Genomic DNA, 20,445 nt, shown 5'->3' on the forward strand with positions numbered 1-20,445 from the left:
TTATGTTGTGTTTTTATCCTTAAATATTGTTATTGTCTTAAAATTAACAAAAAATGAGTACCTATAATTGTAAGCCTCCCCAAGTAATTCTTTATCTTAAATTTAAAAAAAAAATGATTCAGCATGTAATAACTTTTCATCTTAATACGCAGTGTTGCTCAAATTTCTTTAGAGTTGTGAATAGCCATATTAAATGAGCAATGAATACTGTTCTGAATATATATAATAAAAATTACAATCAAAGAAAATCTTACTGATCTACCAGTTATTGTAAATGCTGTCTAATCCTTAAAACCTTCACTGATCTCATCTTAGCCAGGTGTGCTCTCCCATTTGAAAACCCATAGTTCTTTGTACTTCTGATTGTGTATCATTCTACCTTGCATTGGAGTTCTGTTTACATGTGTTCTTATTCATCTGTTGCCCAAATATGCATTGTAACTATAAGGTGCTCAAAATACAGAAGCAGGGGGGAAAAAGGCAAAGATCACCTCCAAAAGTTTGGAATGCTAAATAAGCCCTCAAAGAGCTTGTTCCACTCCTCTAACCCCACACCATAAATTGTTTAGTCTCTAATATGGCTCTAGAATCTTAATTTTTAACCAACACAACTTGGGATTCTGGTGTCTATTATCTTTGGACCATCTGCTAACTGGGTAATACTGGGAAATCAAAATTCCTTTGAGCCTATTGTGTGTAGAAACATTTTAGATAGCATCTTAAAACTTGGTTAAAATCACATATAAGAGAGTCCAGTGCTTGGTGGAAGTTGGTTATTGGTCATTTCCTTCATACCATCCAGACAAGACACTCTTCCCCTACAAGCTGATAGAATTCCTTAGGCACCTTTCTGCTTCTGCACTCCCATCACCTTTAGGTGTCTGAGTTTCTGGAAGGTTTGTGTCATTAAAAACTAGAGCTACGCTACACTTAATGTCTCTCTGGAAAAGGGGCACAGAATAAAGAATCCAGACCATCATTTTATGATGTTACATGAAAAGAGGGCACATTGAGGTGGGACTCTGGATCCCTGTATCTGAAAGAAAAAGGCGAGAAAATGCCAAGCAGGGAAAAATGTGGAGGTCTTCAATGACCGTGAGTCAACAGCAAAATGAACAGAGAATCAGTATCCATCACTGAAATGAACTCCTTTCTATATTAAGAGACTACTCCCCAGTCCTGGAAGTTTTCAAGTGGCAGTAATGATCACATGTCAAAGGGTTTATTTTTACATTGGATATCAAGTGGGAGGAGGGACTAAAAAACATAACCTTTCTACCCTTACTTAAATTCTAAAAGGACTAGTAACGCTATTTGTAGGAGAAAGCTGAAAGAAAAGGCGACAGCTTAAAAAGACACATTTCAGGGTTCCATTTTGCTGGATTCTTGCTTGATATTCAAAACGAAATTGGAAACAAAAAAACCACAATACCATTGACAATCACTCCAACGGAAATGATAGTTAGGTGTAAATCTAAAAAAACATGAATAGACCTGTATGCTGAAAATCACCAAAGTTGGTGAAAGATTAAATGCCCAAGTAAGTACAGAAATGTACCACGTGCCATGGATTGGAAGGTCAATTCTTCCAAATCTATAAATTTAGCATAATTCCCATCAAAATCCAGCAAGATTTTTTTAAAGCTTTTTTTTTTTTTTTTAAGATTTTATTTATTTATTTGAAAGAGAGAGACACAGCAAGAGAGGGAACACAAGCAGGGGGAGTGGGAGAGGGAGGAGCAGGCTTCCCGCAGAGCAGGGAGCCCAATGCGGGGCTCAATCCCGGGACCCTGGGACCATGACCTGAGCCAAAAGCAAACGCTTAATGACTGAGCCACCCAGGCGCCTCCAGCAAGACTTTTTTTTAAGATTTATTTATTTTTAAAGAGCAAGTGCAGGGGCAGAAGGAGAGGGAGAGAATCCCAAGCAGACTCCCCACTGAGCACAGAGACTGCTGCAGGGCTTGATCTCACAACCCTGAGATCATGACCTGAGTCAAAATCGAGTGGGACGCTTAACTGACTGAGCTACCCAGGGACCCCCAGCAAAATTTTCTTGTAGACCAATACAAGCTTACTCTAAAATGTATATGGAAAGGCAAAACACTAAGAACAGGACAAAAGGACTAAGACAATTCTTAAAAAGAATAAAATTTACAGTAATCAACACTGTGATACTGGTGGAGGGACATATAATGGAACAGGGATTCCAGAAATACACCAAACAAATCCAACCGATTTTTGACAAAGGTGCAAAAGCAATACAGAAAAGATAGCCTTTTAGGGGCACCTGGGTGGTAAAGTCGGTTAAAGCTCTGCCTTCGGCTCAGGTCATGATCTCCGGGGTCCTGGGCTTGAGCCCCGCACCGGGCTCCCTGCTCAGTGGGGAGTCTGCTTCTCCCTCTCTTTTTCTCTCTCCCTCTGCCCCTCCCCACTGCTCATTCTCTCTAATAAATAAAATCTTAAAAAAAAAAAAAGGCAGCCTTTTAAATAGTGCTATGGCAATTCGAATAAACAGGTAAAAACATGAATTTAAATGTAAGAAAACTGCAAAGCTTTTCAAAAAAATTAAAAAATCTTCAGGACCTAGAAGTGCTAGGGCTAGACTAAATTTTCACACTTGACAGTAAATGCATGATGCATAAAAAGAAAAACTGATAAACTAGAACTCATCACAAGTAAAAACTTTTGCACCACCAAAGACCCTGTTATGGGGTTGGAAAAAGCAAGCTACAGAAAAGGAGAAAATATATGCGAACTACCTATCCGAAAAAAGGACTAGATTATACTGTTGACCATGTACAGCTCAAACTCGTGTTGTTCACAGGTGAACTGCATAAAGAATTCTCAAAGCTCAAAGTAAAAAAACAGATCAGTTATAAAATGGGTAAAAAACATGAAATACGTGGAGCATGTGAAAAGATGTTCAACATCATTAGCTATTAGGGAAATTCAAGTTAAAACCAATGAAGGTGTACCTGGGTGGCTCATTCAGTTAACCGTCTGCCTTCGGCTCAGGTCATGATCCCAGGGGCCTGGGATCTAGTCCCCCATCGGGCTCCCTGCTCAGCGGGGAGGAGCCTGCTTCTCCTTCTGCCCTTCACCCCACTTGTGCACATGCTCACAAATGCTTGCTCACACTAATAAAATCTTTTTTTAAAAAATAAAACCATAATGAAGTATCACTACCCAAATGGCTAAAATAAAAGTTACCAACAGCTGAAACTAAGGTAACATTTTACATTAGCTAAAATTTTTTAAAAGTCACCTAATGCTGGCAAGGATGCAAGAAAAATTAGATCACTCATGCATTGTTGGTGGGATATAAAGTGGTAGTCACTGGAAAATATATTAGCAGTTTCTTATAAAATTAAACATGCACTTACCATGCAACCCAGCATTTATACTCTTGGACACTTACTCTGAGAAATAAAAGTGTGCACATAAAAAGCTATACACAAGTTACATATAGCAGCTTCATATTTAACAGCCTCAGACTAGAAACAACCCACATGCCCTTCAAAGAGTCAATGGGTAGGGGGCGCTTGGGTGGCTCAGTCAGTTAAACATCTGACTCTTGATTTTGGCTCAGGTCATGATCTCAGGGTTCTGAGATGGAGCCCCACGTCAGGCTCACACACTGGGCATGGAGTGTGATTAAGATTTTCTTTGCCCTGCCCCCCCTTAAAAAAAAAAAAACAGTGAATGGTTAAATTCTCATACATCCTTACCATGTAATACTATGCAGCAATAAAGGAACTATGGATACATGTAATAATTTGAATGAACCCCAAGGGAATTTTTAGTGGGGGGAGGGGGATCTTAAAAGGTTACATACTGTATGATTCTTTTTATGTAATATTCTTAAAATAACAAAATTAGATGGAAAAGAGATTAGTGATTGCCAGGTGTTAGGAATGGAGGGAAGAAAGGGAAAGTGGCTATAAAGGCAGCCTTGTAATGAAACAATTCTGTAACTTGATTGTGGTAATTGCACAAATCTATGTATAAAATTACATGTAACTATATAAACACACAAATAAATGTTTGTAAAATTGGTGAAATCTGAATAAACTCTGGATTGTACCAACATCAATTTTCTGGATTTGATATTGTACTATATGCAAGATGTTACCATTGAAGGAAACAGTACACAGGGACTCCCTGTGTGTCTGTTTATGTGTGTGTATATTTTGCAACTTGTGAATATATATTCCAAATAAAACTTTAAAACAAAATGGTACAGATGGATATACCCGAAACAGACATTATTAGTGTATTGTTATATATATGTACATATTTCTGAATGAAGACAGGAACGAGTGATATAATTTAATTCCTTTTAAAAAAAATTCTCAGTTAAAAACAGATTGTTGTTTTAGGTGTTACCTCAATCCTTAAGAATTATTAGTAGAAAGGGGAAACTCTATTTCAGGGAACTTAAGGAATCGAACTTGATTGTTTTTACATGAAATATGAAAGAAAAGTCAACCTTTTTCTTTTGGAATTCTATATTCTAAAATATGTGTCCAGAGGTTATACTACAATGAAGTGGTGATCAGAACACCACCTTGGGAAAGCCACATCTATTTGCAATGTTGCAGGATCAGCATTCAGTGAATCTCAACAGAGGAGCGAGCTATCCTTTACTTTTTCAAATGCTGACTTTTCAGTGGACAATCCGGGTATACAGGTATATAATGAAAATCTTGAACAGAGAATGATTGCTTCCTTCACCCATGAAAGTAACAAAGTCTTTTTGCTGTAAAGGATCTTAGAATTAAGGTATATGGCAGATATGATTGAGAAGCAACTTATTAAATATAATACAAGCTACTGCAAATTCTTAAATGCCAAAAGGACATAAATTTAAAAACATATGCTAGCAATTACTACTCCACTATCCCTTATACATACAGCAAAGAAGAAAAGGATGAACAAAGACCAGTTTGTTTAGACAGGGAAACAGGGAAAGATTAGAAAACATTAGCAAATGGCCCATATATTATCAGAGTATTTCCTTTTTGGCACCCAAGGGAAGTTCAGGATGCAATACTTTTATATCCTCAAAGCATCTAATACAAGTTGCAATTATCACAATATTCTAGGGCAAGGTTTAATATTTTAGAATAAGAAAAATTTGAGCATTACTATGTCTAGTACTTTGAACACAAAAGCAAAGAATCTGCCCCTCAAGCGGTGACAGAAACTGGGGAGAAAGACTAGTATTCAGGACTCACCAATTCCTCATTTTTCTAAGTCAGCTTTGTCATTCATTGCTCCAAGAATTTAGCCAGATCCCTCAAACTTAGGTTGTATCCTTCTTATGTGCTCTCTCTACACTTCTGTTTCAAAGCACTGACCACAATATATCATAATTAATGTATACAAACCCTCTACTAGACTCTAATCTCTGAAGGCAGAGAGAATGTCTATTCTATCCACTACACCCAGCCCAAGGCCTAAAACACAGTATTTGTTAATGCAAAGATGAGGCCGTTTATTAAGTGAAATGTGAAGTTTCAAAACATAACCTTTTAGTAAAAATAAATAAGTCTACAAGTTTAAGGCTATATTTATATACCATTATCTCTGGACTGTAGAATGAAAGATTTTCAGAGTTTTGTGTTGTACGAATTTACTTTTATATCATAGTTAGAAAAGAGTAAAGCTTTTCCTTTTAAGGAAAAAAACTGATAGAAGATTTCCTCCCTTGTTTTTCTCATCTACCACATCCAATGCCCTTTTCTTCTAAACCACAGCTTCATTCTCTTAGGACTACTTCATTAATTCTCCCTTTTGGTGCCAGCTGAGAAACAATTTGGGGTTAAGCAGAAAAGCAATACGTTAGAAACATTAGCATTATTTCCTCCAAGTCAGGCTTAGCTATGGAAAAGGAGTACTCTTCACCCCAAGTGAGAATAATTTCTATAACAGGAAAATCCAGAATCGGAAACTACTCCAGGTTACGTATAAAAGGGATGAATTACTTGTTAATTGTAATATTTAGTTAATTTTTAAGGTTCCCTATTACCGGGCTATGGCAACATGCTTGTCATTTTCTAAACCTAAATTTATACTTCTCAATACCAAAGAAAAAATAGTGTAATTTTTCAATGAGGTCAGATTCAGTAATTACTTGAAATATTTTAATGCTGCTTTTTAGTGTTAGCCAAGAAAACCACCTGACACTTTACTATCACTATGAATATCTTATTAATATTTTAAGTATTATCATTAATTTTTCTTTCCAGTACACTCTTTTCCTCATTCATTTAAAAAATCAAACTATTTGCACATTATTTTCAATATTCTTTTCAGAAATTATTTCCAATTACGATTTTTATTACAACCTTTTTATGCAACACCACTTTAGAGCACAAAACGGGCTTCCAAATCCACAAGTGTCCACCTAAAAAGCCCCACAAAGTATTCTCTTGGAAAGACCCCCAAGTGCTTTTGCTTCAGAATAAATCACAAGTTTCCCACGATATATACAGGTTATTACTTGCTTTTGTTCAGCTAACACCATAAATCTGCTCTAAACTAATTATTTCTCTATGATAATACCTAAGACAGAAAACTCTCATATTTTTATTGAAAATTTTCTACACACCTGCCACAGTACCACCATAAAGGAACTTACTCAAGTTTTAGGTCTTTGCTTAATGAATGGTAATGAACAAATTTTTAATAATAAAGAACATAAGCTTCTGGGAAATGCCCAGTAACATGGTCCTAACCCCACCTACTTCTTTACTTCTTCCATTACTTTCAAGCATGAACTTTTTATTCCAACCAAGCCTATCTTCCTTCTTTGCTGTTAAGTAGGCCTGCTCCTCTCTGTTCCATTTAATATCACTAGGCTTTTCAGGTTCTCAAAACTTAAAAAGACCCCTTAGCTGCTCAGTCATCAAGTACTGTCAGCTCAGCTCCCTAATCACTCTCATATTTCTAGCATTCCCACTGCTTCTACTACCTCAAATTCACCTCCATGTAAATCTAGGTTTGGCATTCACACCATTTTCCTCTAAGTGATCCTACATACCAGTGCCAAAGTAATCTCAAAACATACTATTGCGTGGCAGTCCCATCACAGCAGGCCCATCAGAATCCTCATCTTTTCCAGCCTCACCCACATCAGATCACAACCCTTTTGTGTATGCTTCATGACCTCGCTTCTTCCTCCTGCACTCTGTAATGCCCTATTGTGCTCCCTTTTCTACAGGTTCAGATCATTCTTGTCCCAGTTTAAACTCCTTCATTAAGTCTTCCCTAGTAATTCCTTTCTCTCAAATGTCCTCCACAGCCAGGCCCCAGGAAAAAACCTCTCCCTTCTCAAATCCTCTTGCCACTCTGACCCCTTTCAATAGCTGAACATACACATTCCTATCTTCCCAGGAAAGAGAACACTAAGGGATGAAGGTAACTCTATTTCACATTTTCCTCCCAGTAGTCTCTTGAAATACAACAGACACCAAAATACCAAGTGAGATGGTTCAGTCTCAACTCCAGGCCTATTCTTACTCTGCTCCTTCATTTTGAACTGCTGAGATTTTCTCTCCCTTAGCCTGTATATTTAAGCTAACCCACTCCTCAAGGTACAACCTAACAAATATTGCAGTCCAACACAATCTCATTTCTCTAGTGATATATATAGCACCTATCTGGATACTTGTAGTCATCTTTTCCAATGTTGTTTCTCATGTTTATGACCTACCTCCCCAAACTGTGCCATTCTCTATACCTCTTAAAACCCCCTTAACCAACATCCATCTCTGAACTTATTTATACTGTTTCTTATCCTATCCTATTTTTGCCAGTCAAAAGCTGACCCTCCTTCAAAGCCAAATCCAAATAATAAGTCAGTAAGTCTTTCTCTAATGTCTCTCCAGGTTCCTATGGAACTCTGACAAATATTCCATAGTACTTACCACATTTCACCTTAAATTTAGCTGTATTTATGTCTCTGCCCTTCATAACTTAAGAATTCAGACCAAGGCTCCTAGTATTTCATCTTTCTTCACAGCAACTTGTAGGTATTCCAAGAATGAGTGTTGCATTTGAATAAACAATAGCACAAAATGGTTTGCAACACCATTTTAAGGAACTGAAACATACAAAAAAAAAAAAATCCTGTAATAATACTGAAGTGGGTTGAACTGTATCTCCCCCCTCCCCAACCAATGTCCAAGTCCTAACTAAAGTACCTGTGAATGGACCTTATTTAGAAATAGGGTCTTTGCACATGTAATTAAGTTAAAGATCTGGAGATGATATCATCCTGGCTTTAGGGTGGGCCCTTAATTCAATAACTGCCACCTTTATGAAGAGAGATTTGACAGAGGATAAAGCTATAAAATTGGAGGCAGGAAATGGAGTGATGTATCTACAGCTTAGGATTGCTGGCTATTACCCAGAAGGAATCAACCTTGCCACTACCTTGATTTCAGACTTCTAGCCTCAAGAACTGTGAGAGATAAATTGCTGTTGTTTTATGCTACCAAGTTTGTGGTAAATTGTTAAGGCAGCCCTAGGAAACTAATACAAACACCTCAGTAGAATAGCAGTTGAAACATCCAGAAAAATAAACTTTGTTTTTATTTTCAAAGAACAATAATGAAGTTCTTAGGAAATAGATTTGAGTTTTATTTTACTAAAACTATATTTTACCTAAATTTATGAAATGAATTTTATTTGTAAATAAGCAGTGGCTTATCTTAAACTGAGTTCAGTGCAACTTCTCAATTTAAAATGTCCTGTGTTAAGGATACAATTTTAAAAGATGTAAAACCAAAGTATATTCTCATATACGCTGTAATTAAAAAAAAAAAATCATGCTATTATCTAAAGCAAATAATCATGATGAATAGATGAAGTTCTATTTTATCATGGTCTTTTCACTGCAATATAAATCTTAATGTTCTTAATAGTGAAGGTTTACATTTTCAACCTAACTTGGTATTAGGTATGGATCAATATTCTGTTATTCTCTATTAAAAAAATTTAACCCAGCACTCCCCTTTTAACTCTGCCATGTTTCTAAGTTATCCTACTTTTACTTTTTTAAGTAGTGTGCTTAAGGAACACAAAATTAATTTCAGTGAGCCTAAACCAAATATAAAGCCCTCAGATTCCAAATATATGTATGACTGTATTTTGCTAATTTTGCTTATCTAAGACACTGGCATCTTCCATTAGCAGATAAAATCTATTATAATAACATGGCTGACAGCATATATATTTTGTGTAGGAACGGCCCCCAAATAAATGTAAATTGTATTTTAAAGAGCACGAGCCTTTATATTAAGTACTACCTTCTAAGTACAAACTTAGTTTTAAAATATTTTCAGGGACGCCTGGGTGGCTCAGTCAGTTAAGCATCTGCCTTTGGCTCAGGTCATGATCCCAGGGTCCTGGGATCGAGTACCACATCGGGTTCCTTGCTCAGGGCAGAGTCTGCTTGTCCCTCTGCCTCTGCCTGCTGCTCCCCCTGCTTGTGCTCAACTCGCTCTCTCTCTGACAAGTAAATAAAATCTTTAAAAAAGAAAAATTTTAAAAAAAGTATTTTCAAACTTTTGAAAATCATTTCAAAAATATTTTTTTAAAAAATCAAGAGTTTAGTCCCACCGAAACATTTTAAATTATACCTTCCACATAAAAAAAGTAACAAGCATGGGTAACTTAAAATTTTACATTTTCCTGATTTTAGCCAAGTTCATAAAACAAACCAAATTTAGTCTTTCTGCCCACAGGTCCTGTCCCCATGCTTTAATAAAACCACCTTTTTGCACCAAAACCAAACAAACAAAAAATAAATTTAGTTGACAAACATTAGTTTACATGATTTTGCTAAAACACCTATTTTCTTAGAAATTACGATCCTCTGACCCTTGACATTTTAATTGCAGTCAACTTCAGCACTTGAAACACCAAAAAGTTAAATTACTAGTATCAATTCCTGCACTCATTTAACCTATAAAGTTATGGAAATTAGTAGTTAATTATTGCTCTGATTGAAATACCATCTCTTCTCTGTTCCTTTAAGCTACTTTATGACCATTATGTATGTGCATGTAATAAAGCCATGTCAATTTGCCATCCTTATATGACAAGTCCACACTAGACAAGACACTATTTTCTCTTTTCCATAATACAGAGAGGGCATAAGCCATTGAATCTAATACCTCTTGGAAAAGAAAAGCCACCTGGCTCAACTATAAGCCACGGAGGCAGTTTTGGTTCCGACGTTCCTGTTTATCACCAAATCTCTTCCAGAATCCAAGAGCAGATTTATAACTGGTCCAATGATATTGCAATTTTGCTTTTATCTTACTCCACTTACGAGTTAATAGAAAACAATGGTGCTGTTTTCCAAGAAGTTATCTTAAGGCACAAAATAACCTACATTACAGTCTTAACTTACTCCGCTGTCAGATTTCTAAAAATCTCAACCACTTACACATTATAAAATAGGAAGCAAGAAAAACAAAATGAGAGATTATTTTAAGTAATGAATATTTAAAAAGCCAGCTACTTTTTCAAAGGAAATCACTCTTGAAAACCCACTCAAGAATCTAAAACAAAAAAATCAGAAGTTGGGTAAAATGAAGTTTAAAATTTTATTTATGTGGTTATCTCTTTGTCCCAGAAAACCTTGCTTAATTTTTTTCCATTCTACAGCAAATTAATGTTTAGAAGCTAGGTGGGAGAAAGGAAAGGGAGAAAGCCACTCAATGCACTGTAAATAAATGTGGTTTATTAACATAGGCACTGCCACAGAAGATATAGTAAAGCAGACAAGAATAATATAAAAGCACCACCTAGCCTAAGTCATTAAGAGTAATGACTGATCTGGGGCGCCTGGGTGGCTCAGTCATTAAGCATCTGCCTTCCGCTCAGGTCATGATTCCAGGGTCCTGGGATTGAGTCCCGCATCGGGCTCCCTGCTCTGCGGGGAGCCTGCTTCTTCCTCTCCCACTCCCCCTGCTTGTGTTCCCTCTCTAGCTGTGTCTCTCTCTGTCAAATAAATAAATAAAATCTTAAAAAAAAAAAAGAGTAATGACTGATGCCCCTACCCACATCTAGACCCCTGAGAGTACCACCATATTACAGCAACATAAAATAAATGTTCACAATCTCTCAGTAATTAGGAGAAGGTTAACATGCTAAAGATAGTGTTTTAAAAACATGAAGTACTTAATACATTCTAGAAAAATCTTCTAATAAAGTGGCATTTTAAATACTTCTGGTCTCATTTAATGGCTTAAAAGTTGCTTAAAGGAGGCGCCTGGGTGGCTCAGTCATTAAAGCATCTGCCTTTGGCTCAGGTCATGATCCCAGGGTCCTGGGATCCAGCAGTCTCTCCCTGCCTCTCCCCCTGCTTGTGCTCTCACTCTCTCTCTCTGTCAAATAAATAAATATCTTAAAAGAAAAAAAGTTGCTTAAAGAACAAATTATAGTTTATTAAGAGGTATTAAGAACGAGTTTCTGATGACAAAATTCTTCACTGGAAACTTTACATCCAAAGATAAAAATAACATAAAAAGTAAAAAATAACATAAAAAGTCTAAAATACCAGGTTATGCAAAATTATAATACAAAGTAAAAAACAGACCTGTTACAGATCCGCTCTTGGATTCTGGAAGAGATTTGGTAATAAAAGAATACAGGAACCAAACTGTGCCTCTACAAATCTTAGATGAGCTAATAGGCTTTCTTTTCCAAAACCCTCTCCAATATGCTTCATCCTCAAGGAAAAGTTTAACTTCACAGATATCTAAGCAAGCTTTATATATTTTGCAAAGGGGACCCAAATTCTCATTTGTTTGTTTTTAAGATTCTAATTTATTTGAGAGTGAGCAAGTGAGCACAGATGGGGGGCCGCAGAGGGAGAAAGAATCTCAAGCAGACTCCACGCTCAGTGCAGAGCCTGACACGGCTCGATCTCAAGCTTGATGTCACAACCCTGAGATCCCAAATGAGCTGAAATTGACTCAGATGCTTAACCGACTGAGCCACCTGGGTGCCCCAGAAAATCTTGTTTTTGTCTCAAATTCTGTATAGGTAAAATTCCCTTACATTCCACTAATAGTACTAAAGATAAAATATGTAAGGGGTCAATTAACGGCCAAAACAATACTAATCATAATCCTTCACTAAGCATATATTATTTATACTAGATGCTATTAACATTTAACTTAAATTTACAACCTCATTTTGAGTATTTAATTTAATGTAATTTATTTACTTATATAAATTGTTATGTATCTAAAATTACATATGCCAATTATTAATTTATAGAAACACTATAATAGTAATTAAGACTTCCAAACATTTGAAAAACTTGATTTTTTAAAAGAACTGTTTTTGGTAAGCTTACTTTTAACTTCTGCTTGATATGAAAAAGTTACTTAAAAAAAAAACTTTCAGGGGAACCTGGGTGGGTCAGTTAGTTAAGCGTCTGCCTTCGGCTCAGGACATGTTCCCAGGGTCGTGGGATTGAACCCCACGTCGGGCTCCCTGCTCAGCAAGGAATCTGCTTCTCCCTCTCCCTCTGCCCCTCTCCCCAACCCCTTGTGCCCACTCGCTCTCTCTCACTCTTTCTCTCAAGTAAATAAATAAAAAATCTTAAAAATAAAATAAAATAAACCTTTCAACTAGCTGCTAGATACTCAGATAATACCAACATTTTTTTTCAGCACTTGACATAATTAATGATGGGTTGAATAAACTTGGTAGAACTCAATAACAAATGTAAGCTACTTTTATTTAATTCCCAAGCCTAGGCCACACACAAAAGCACTAAGGATCAAACATAAACATCCACAAGGGAGACAGCAGAAGCTCATAGGCATGTGCAGACTATCTCTCACACTATGACTTTAAGATTGAACAGAGCCCTCCAAATTTTAAAACCATTATCTACCATAGTTTTGTAGCACCAATCTTGCATATTTTTTGTTCCATGAACTCAGTGTCAGTGCTACTCCTGTGATATTCAAGAAAACTCAATGAAAGTAATTAAATACTAAGGAATAAGATTTTTGTTGGATAGAGTTGAGCTCTGGAGGGCCACAAACCATTATCTAAGACTTTTTCTGCCTTCTGGCCCCCATGAACCAATCTGTGCCTGTTTTGAGACTGTATCACCCTTACTGTGAAAGCATGAAAGAAAAAGAGAGAAAAGACTGAATACTTTTTGGTAAATACAAGGAACAAAAATTAGACTAATGATTTTGAACAAGATATATTTTTGTTTTGTTTTATCCAATAAGTACATTTTATCATCTATGGAAGTTTTGTTCATTTGTTTGTTTGCTTAAATCCAGTGGAATTTTCTTGAACGAGATATCACATTCCTTGAAGATGTTGCAAAAGTGAGGAGTTACTATTACTAAGCATACAGTTTCAATACTCATCATCTCTAAGAAAGAGAAAATGCAAGGGGAGGAAGCAAAGAGGGATTTTGCTGGGTAAGAAGGGAAGGGGAGAAAAATAGAGTGAGCTAGTTTATTTGCAGTCTTATTCTAATTTTAAACATAAAGACAGTATAATATTTTGATCTAGCTATTGCTCCAAGACATCCTGATATAACTTAAAAATTACAAATATTGTACTTAATCCCATTCTATTTGCTGATATTCAGAGAGCCAATCAGTTTGCTTTCATAGCTTCTCTCATCTCTAAATTTTTATCAGTCTGACATCTGGTTTCTTAACTGCTACTAATTAGAAAAGAATCCATGCAGATAAAATTCTCACTTTACATTTAACTGCCAAGTTTTTATTTTCCTGAGGAAAGAAGATGACTGATCGACTGCCACAGAAGAAACCAAAGGAGACTTTTGGGAGTGGGTATTTGTAGAAGTACTCAAATATAATTTAAAGAGGAAAACTTCCCCACATTAAACAGGGCATTTTTTTTTTTTTTTTTACTATTTCCCAAAGTTGCAGGGACATCTTCCTGTGCCATCACATCCTCATTCAAACAACTCTAGAACTACATATACAACAGTCTGCTGTAACTATGCAAGTCAGATCATGCTCCAACCAAAACTTAATAGTACCTGGTAGAAACTCAACCAAGTAGTTTAGAAGAATTAGTTCTACCCCCAAGGCTCATTAACAGAAATCTTCTGAATATATACACAACAGAAACCAAACATGTACAGCTGGACATAACTTGCAAAATATAAGGGGAGAGGAATCCTCAACTCACACATTAGTAAACATTCACTTGTTAAACATTTAGTAACAAAAGATGACTAGCAAGATCTGACTTCATTACTCGTACATTAGAATTTATAGAATAACTGATAGCTCATATTCTGATCTAGTTAGATCATATAAGAATCCATACTTAATCATCATCAGGATATTTATAAAAACGTATTGTTTTGAATAAAAATGTAATTAAAACGAGTAAGGCATACTATTTTTACATCTTTTCCTTCTACAGTCTAGGAGCAAAGCTTTTAAGGAAAGAAAACCAAAATCCTTTGATGTGAATCTGACACCTTCTACATAAGCAAAAAGAAAAAAACAGTTGAAAAGTCTGAATTTTTTTTGAATTTTGGGGACAAGGTAGATAGAGGGAGATATACTGTCTTTCAAGCAGGAAGTGTACGAGCTGATTAAGCAGTTTTTTTTTTAAAGGATCATTTTAGATGAACATGCAATAATTATTAATATTATTTGAGGGACAAGCGGAAAATAAAAGCCAAGTTTCATAAAGATTAATTCAAGTGAACATATTTACAATGGAATTGGAAAATCCTTAGCTCCCTGACTAAATAAAAGCAGTCATCCACTGCATCAGTGTGTATTTTCAAGCAAATACAGAAGCAAAACTCATTAGCTCTTTAAAAAATACACACATTTAATGTTGGTCTGTTTTAATTCTAAGTAAAGCAATTCCAAAAATACAAACTGAACATCAGAGCCATGTGGAACCACCATGATAAAATAAAACAGACATTCACAATAATTACGTCTAAAGACAGTTCAGCTTAATAAATCATCTTCCAGGTATACTAAAGAAAGAGTTACTAAAATACTGCTGGTGTTCAGTTAGAATTAAAGGACTTTGGGAAAAATGAAATAATATGATACAGGTGGAGTGAATAAGGTTACACGGGATTTACATTTTCCATTACCCCTAGATATAAACAAACATTCAAAATCAACACAAACTCTGTGTGTTATTCAAAATATTGCAGCTGCAGGAAAGGCAACTTTAAATTAATAGCTAGGGGAAAATCAAGTTTTGGTGGAGGTAAACAGAAGTGACAGTTTTTAATTTGCACTTTTGTAAAGCTCATTTATACCTGGCCAACCAGGAACCAAATGCAGGACAACGAAGTTCTCTGCTTCTTTTGGCTATAATGTGACAAGAAAAGGTCATCTTTTGAAGATGTTTAAAGAAATAAAGCAACTTTCTTTATAAACAGTCAAATAATCAATCAATGGAATAAATAAGTACTAACCCACATTCTTACCGCTCTGTAACCACTACACTTTACATATTTTTCATTTTGGCGGCAAATTCCCCAATTTTTAGGCAAAATCCACCAATCACTTTTAAGAGTAAAATGAATAGCCACCAAAATAAGAATATTCTTCTGTTTACTCTTTGGCTAAAAAAGAAAACAAACAAACAAAACAAAACAAAAAGAAACAGAAGACAACTAACACTGGTGATAAAAGAAACTGTTTTTTTACATGTAAAATAAAGTTATCAATTTAAATCTTGGTACATTTTATAAAAACAAGAGGTAATGTTGTAATAAAACAGCAGTAGCCTTGTCAGGCAACATACTGTTTGTTAACCCTGTGCAATAAAATACTTTGTTCATACTACACTTATTCAACATGACTAACAGTTACTACAGACATTTCAGGAATCTTCACGGGACTCCTATAGACTTACTGTTAAAACTGAGAGACATTTACAATCATCATGTGCCATGAAAACTTGAAAACGTTACTTCTAGTAGGAGATAATGTTCATATTATTTGAATTGGTTTTAGGTACTGAACAGCTGAGTTACAAGGACTGAAAGTGAAAAGCATTCTAAAAGCCCATGAACACTGTTGTTCACACCCTTCTTCAGAACACACTAAACTTTAAATTTGTTTGACACATTTCTCTTCATACATAGCAAGCAACAGCACCCAATAAAAGCCTGAGAAGAAATGCTGCTGTGTAAATACTGCAACTATTCCTGAAAAAAGAATTATGGGATATATACTCCAAAGCTGCCCATTCCCATAATTTGTATTGCATAGGTCACATAATCACACACATATATATACACACCTGTGTATATATATGCACATGCAAAGAATATATTAAGACGACAATGAAGTCTAGTCACAGAGCAATTTACAGGCTCAATATATTTTTTACATTTGCTTGAAAGAAAATTTCAATATTTTACAGTCTTTTAGTAGGCATTATATACACTGCACTTTATGAAATCTGAAAGGTATTGAAATAAATTTTTTCCAACATTTTGGTAACAAAACAGACAACGTTTCTCCAAATACTTGTGCTATCTATCTACATGATCTGTTTGATCTGATAACCACTAATCACAAAAACTGACTCAATGGAATAATTAGAAAAATTATCTAACACCATGCATGGATTTGAATCATTTTTAATATCCTATCCTAGAAACATTCTACAAATCTTAAGATTTAAAAAATTAAGTCTCTGTTCTGATTTTTAAAAGATATCTTTTTATGACAATATCCATAACATTGACAGGTACATGTTAAGGCTAGTTATTATCTCCTTTTGTGAATTTTTTTGACTTTTTTTTTTTTTTTTTTTTAAGAAAGATAGTAAAAGCCAGACTCCTTTATCCTTTAGGGCTTTGAACTGTACCTACAGAAAATGAGAGTGCAGTGAACATAATGTTCAGTCCTACAGTCAGGATGCAGTTGCTCCTTCCCATTCCACAAGATACTGCACCTTTCCATCAAGTGTCACCCGACGAGCCAATACTCGGTATTTTTCACCACATGCTATTCTACCTGCAGCACCAAAATAACTGGTAATGGAGTTCTTTAGATGATTGAGTTGCAACTCCTGATCTGCTAAGTTATTCAAAATCTCTGTGTTGAGTTCATCAAATTGGTAATCTTCTTTGCCTTCATCATCTTTTACAATTTCTGAGTTCTGAGTCTGGAGTGCTCTTCTTGGAAGACGACCCCTTCTCCTCCGTAAATGTGGTATTGCAGCAGGCCAAGATCTTCCTGTACGAGTTCTTTTTCTGGAGTCAGATAATCTATGGAACAAGAAAGACCATAATTGTCTACTGAGTTTATAAAGCATCCTTTGCCCAAACAATATGTTCTCAGATTTTTTTCTATCACTCTACTGTAAGTATATACCCTTGCTGACATAAAAATCAGCCAAACCAAAACAATACATGCTATTTTTATAAATGGATTATCACTCGCCTTCGTTAGATTCCATCACCTTCTTGGGGCTGACCTTTGAAGAGCTTTTCTTCCTTAACAATGTACTATTAAGCTTAAAAGAATCAGAGGAAGTTTTTAATTACGAGGCCAATGAGACAAATTCTTACCAAGAAGAGGCCCTATTCATTAGTCAGATATCGTCAACAGTCTTATCATTAAAAAGAAGACAGTTCATTCACTCATTCAATGCAGTAAATACTTAATAAGCACCTACTCTATACACAACATTGTTCCATGTGCTTAAATTAAATAGATGGTAGAACTAGAATAAATGTTCTCTTATTACCAGTTCTAGCCCTAGTGAAGTAATGTACTGAACTGGAATAAGCATAAACTAGAAATCAGGGTACCCCGAATCTAGCTCTGTGATATTGGCCAAATTCAAATCTCATATCCTCTGTATTCCCTTCTGTGAAGAGATTAAGTGAAGGGGTTGAACCAGATCATCTCTGAGGTCCTTTTTAGCTCAGGAATTCAATGATTTTCTAATCTTATAACAAGCGGAGAATATAGCATAACAGCTAAATTCAAAGACTTTACAATCACACTGCTCAATTCAACATCCCAGCTCTGTTATGCTTGTTAATAAACATGCTAGTCTGGGCTTGTTTCTTAAAATCCTCTCAAGTTTCAGTTTTTTTATCTTTAAAATGGGAATAACAGGACCTACAACTCAAAAGATTGTTTTAAGAATTAAATAAGACAATGTATGTAGGAAGATTAGCAAAATGCTTGGGTAAGAGGCCAAAAACAGTTCACATTATTTTTCACAATTCATTAAAAAATGAGTTATATTTTAAGCTTTTTAATACTCTGAATTTTGTATGATTTACATGAGCAGTTTCTGAATTGTGAACAAAAATTAAACTAAGGGAAGTATAAAACTTGCAACTCACAGTTCTGACCCCAAGTAAACTACCTTTTCATACCTGATATATCATGCTTTAGGAAAGGTATCCTTCTGAAAAGTCAGGTAAACTAAAATATTAGAGAAGTCTGCTACTGATAGAAATCCTGAGTTTAAGATTCTTTTAGTAACAAAAGGATTTGTATGTCTGATTCAGATAATAAAAAAAGAAAAAGTCTTTCTAAAGCAAGGCATACCTAAATACTATAAAAGCATAGAAAGGTCTCGAGGAAAAGAACACAGCCTATAAACACCAGTATACCTCTTTTCTGTGCACACAGCAAAATTTCCTGATGAATATTAACAACCTAAGGAATCTACATATAGATTGCTTCTCAAACAATGAAAGGCATACTTATATAACTTTTGATTGCTAAAAATTTATTTAATATTACTTTACAAAGAAAAATTATCTAGAAGAAAATTAGTAAGGAATAAGAATATAAAATATCTACCCATAATGCCTGGAAATGCTAGACGAGGTAGTTTCTTTTGCACTGGAAGCACCCGTGAAATCCACATCTGAGGTATTAGATGAATGTGCAGTTCCCTCAGTTCTCCTGAGACAAAAAAATTTAAATGGTATAACGACTATATTACATAACAATAGAAATACTCATTTCCCCCCAAAAGAAAATTCCTAGGATAGGAAAAAATAACTTTCTATTTACCCTATAGAACAAGGTAAATCCAAGGTAGGATTCTCTGAAATTGATTCCTTATCCTGGAAAATAAAAAATAACATTTAAAGCATGGTTCTAAAGTAAATGAAAAAGATATTCATTTCTCAGTTAATTTCAAGCATCCTTCCTCCCTGAGAACATATACCAACACATCCTCTTACCAAAGGTGGCTCAGCAGTTTTCTGAATCATTTTTCTTGTATATGGGCCAGGTGGACGACCTACGGATTTTTTCTTTCCTTTTTTTTCTATGCCATTGCTTACTTCCCTGAAACATAAAACCATTATGTATTTAATTTCTGCATAAAGAAAATAAAAAGACAATGGATAACACACACTCTACTTACGTAATAATTAGGTTATACTTATTTTTATATTAATGGTAATATAAAAACAAAAAAATTAAATATAAGTTGAATCTACAAGTTTAGTCAAGTGCATAGATAATACATTCCAATTTAAACATACATTTCTTGACTTCAGAAATATTTACGTATACAAAGTTTTAAGAAAAAAAAAGTGTTCTCTTTACTACAATTCTGAAAAATATATAGCACCTAAAAGTTAAAAAGCAAAAACAAAAACAGACTACTACACTGGATGGAAGATTTCAAAACTCCCAGAAGTTCAATTGTGTAGTTTAGGTTGTTACTATGTGGGTACTTGGGAGATATTTCAAGAATTTATACTAAAAGTGATTATGAATTTAATAATTACCCACATGGAGCCAGGAAGTATCTATATTAAAATATTTTAGTTATAAACACAAGTTGCCTTTAGAAATGGATATATATATATGTATATATATGGATATATATATATATGTATCCTTGAATGATGTTTATCAGAAAGAGAATGAAGCCCAGGATGGAAGAGTGTAGAGTAAGGAATTCTTCATATCGGGCAGGGAGTCATTCAAAAGGCACAATGAGAAAGATCTAGAAAACTGTTTTTGAGATATAAAAGCAAATGTCAAGCAATAGGAAGGGGGGAAAAGAAGCAACAAAGACATCTCTAATTAATAGAAGGGCAAATATCAACATATAGAACATCAACTTCATTTATTCAACAAACATTATCTACCACAGAAAAGAGATATCAGATAATAGGAATACAAAGATCTTCCCTTGTGCTAAGGGGTTCACAGTATAGTCAGAAGTTGACAAAGGTGTATACAAGCAGGCTAATAAAAAGGGTTCAGTGCTATAAGAAAGTTACCGAGGAAAATTTAGTTAAAAAACATGGAAAAGGAGGAATACTACTATATAATAAGCTAGAAAGAGGTGAATGGAAAAAATTAGAAGACAACTACTCCAGACACCAAACTAAAGCTGGGAAAGTACAAGGAAGGAGAAAGGGAACTAG

The 20,445-nt window shown here is 35.0% G+C and overlaps 1 protein-coding gene across 6 annotated transcripts in view; it reads right to left on the reverse strand.

The window, feature by feature from the left end:
* Positions 1 to 96: 96 nt before the first annotated feature.
* The window catches only part of MTF2 (metal response element binding transcription factor 2), a 72,768-nt gene continuing 52,419 nt past the window's right edge, over positions 97 to 20,445 (reverse strand). For 5 of the 6 annotated variants that reach the window (XM_045897180.3, XM_064588810.1, XM_064588809.1 and 2 more), the window contains 4 exons: positions 19,243 to 19,348; positions 19,070 to 19,122; positions 18,854 to 18,958; positions 97 to 17,295 (listed from right to left, as the gene is read on the reverse strand). In XM_045897180.3, the coding sequence (XP_045753136.1) occupies positions 16,938 to 17,295; positions 18,854 to 18,958; positions 19,070 to 19,122; positions 19,243 to 19,348 (622 nt within the window). In that variant the 3' untranslated portion in view covers positions 97 to 16,937. Of the gene's footprint in view, positions 17,296 to 17,470; positions 17,544 to 18,853; positions 18,959 to 19,069; positions 19,123 to 19,242; positions 19,349 to 20,445 lie in introns of all 6 variants that reach the window. The other variant, XR_006794448.3, reaches the window with a different exon arrangement.

The sequence above is a fragment of the Mirounga angustirostris genome, unplaced genomic scaffold (assembly GCF_029215605.1).
Source record: "Mirounga angustirostris isolate CCGP_5_RB_7025 unplaced genomic scaffold, mMirAng1.0.hap1 SCAF_4, whole genome shotgun sequence".
Lineage (NCBI taxonomy): Eukaryota > Metazoa > Chordata > Mammalia > Carnivora > Phocidae > Mirounga > Mirounga angustirostris.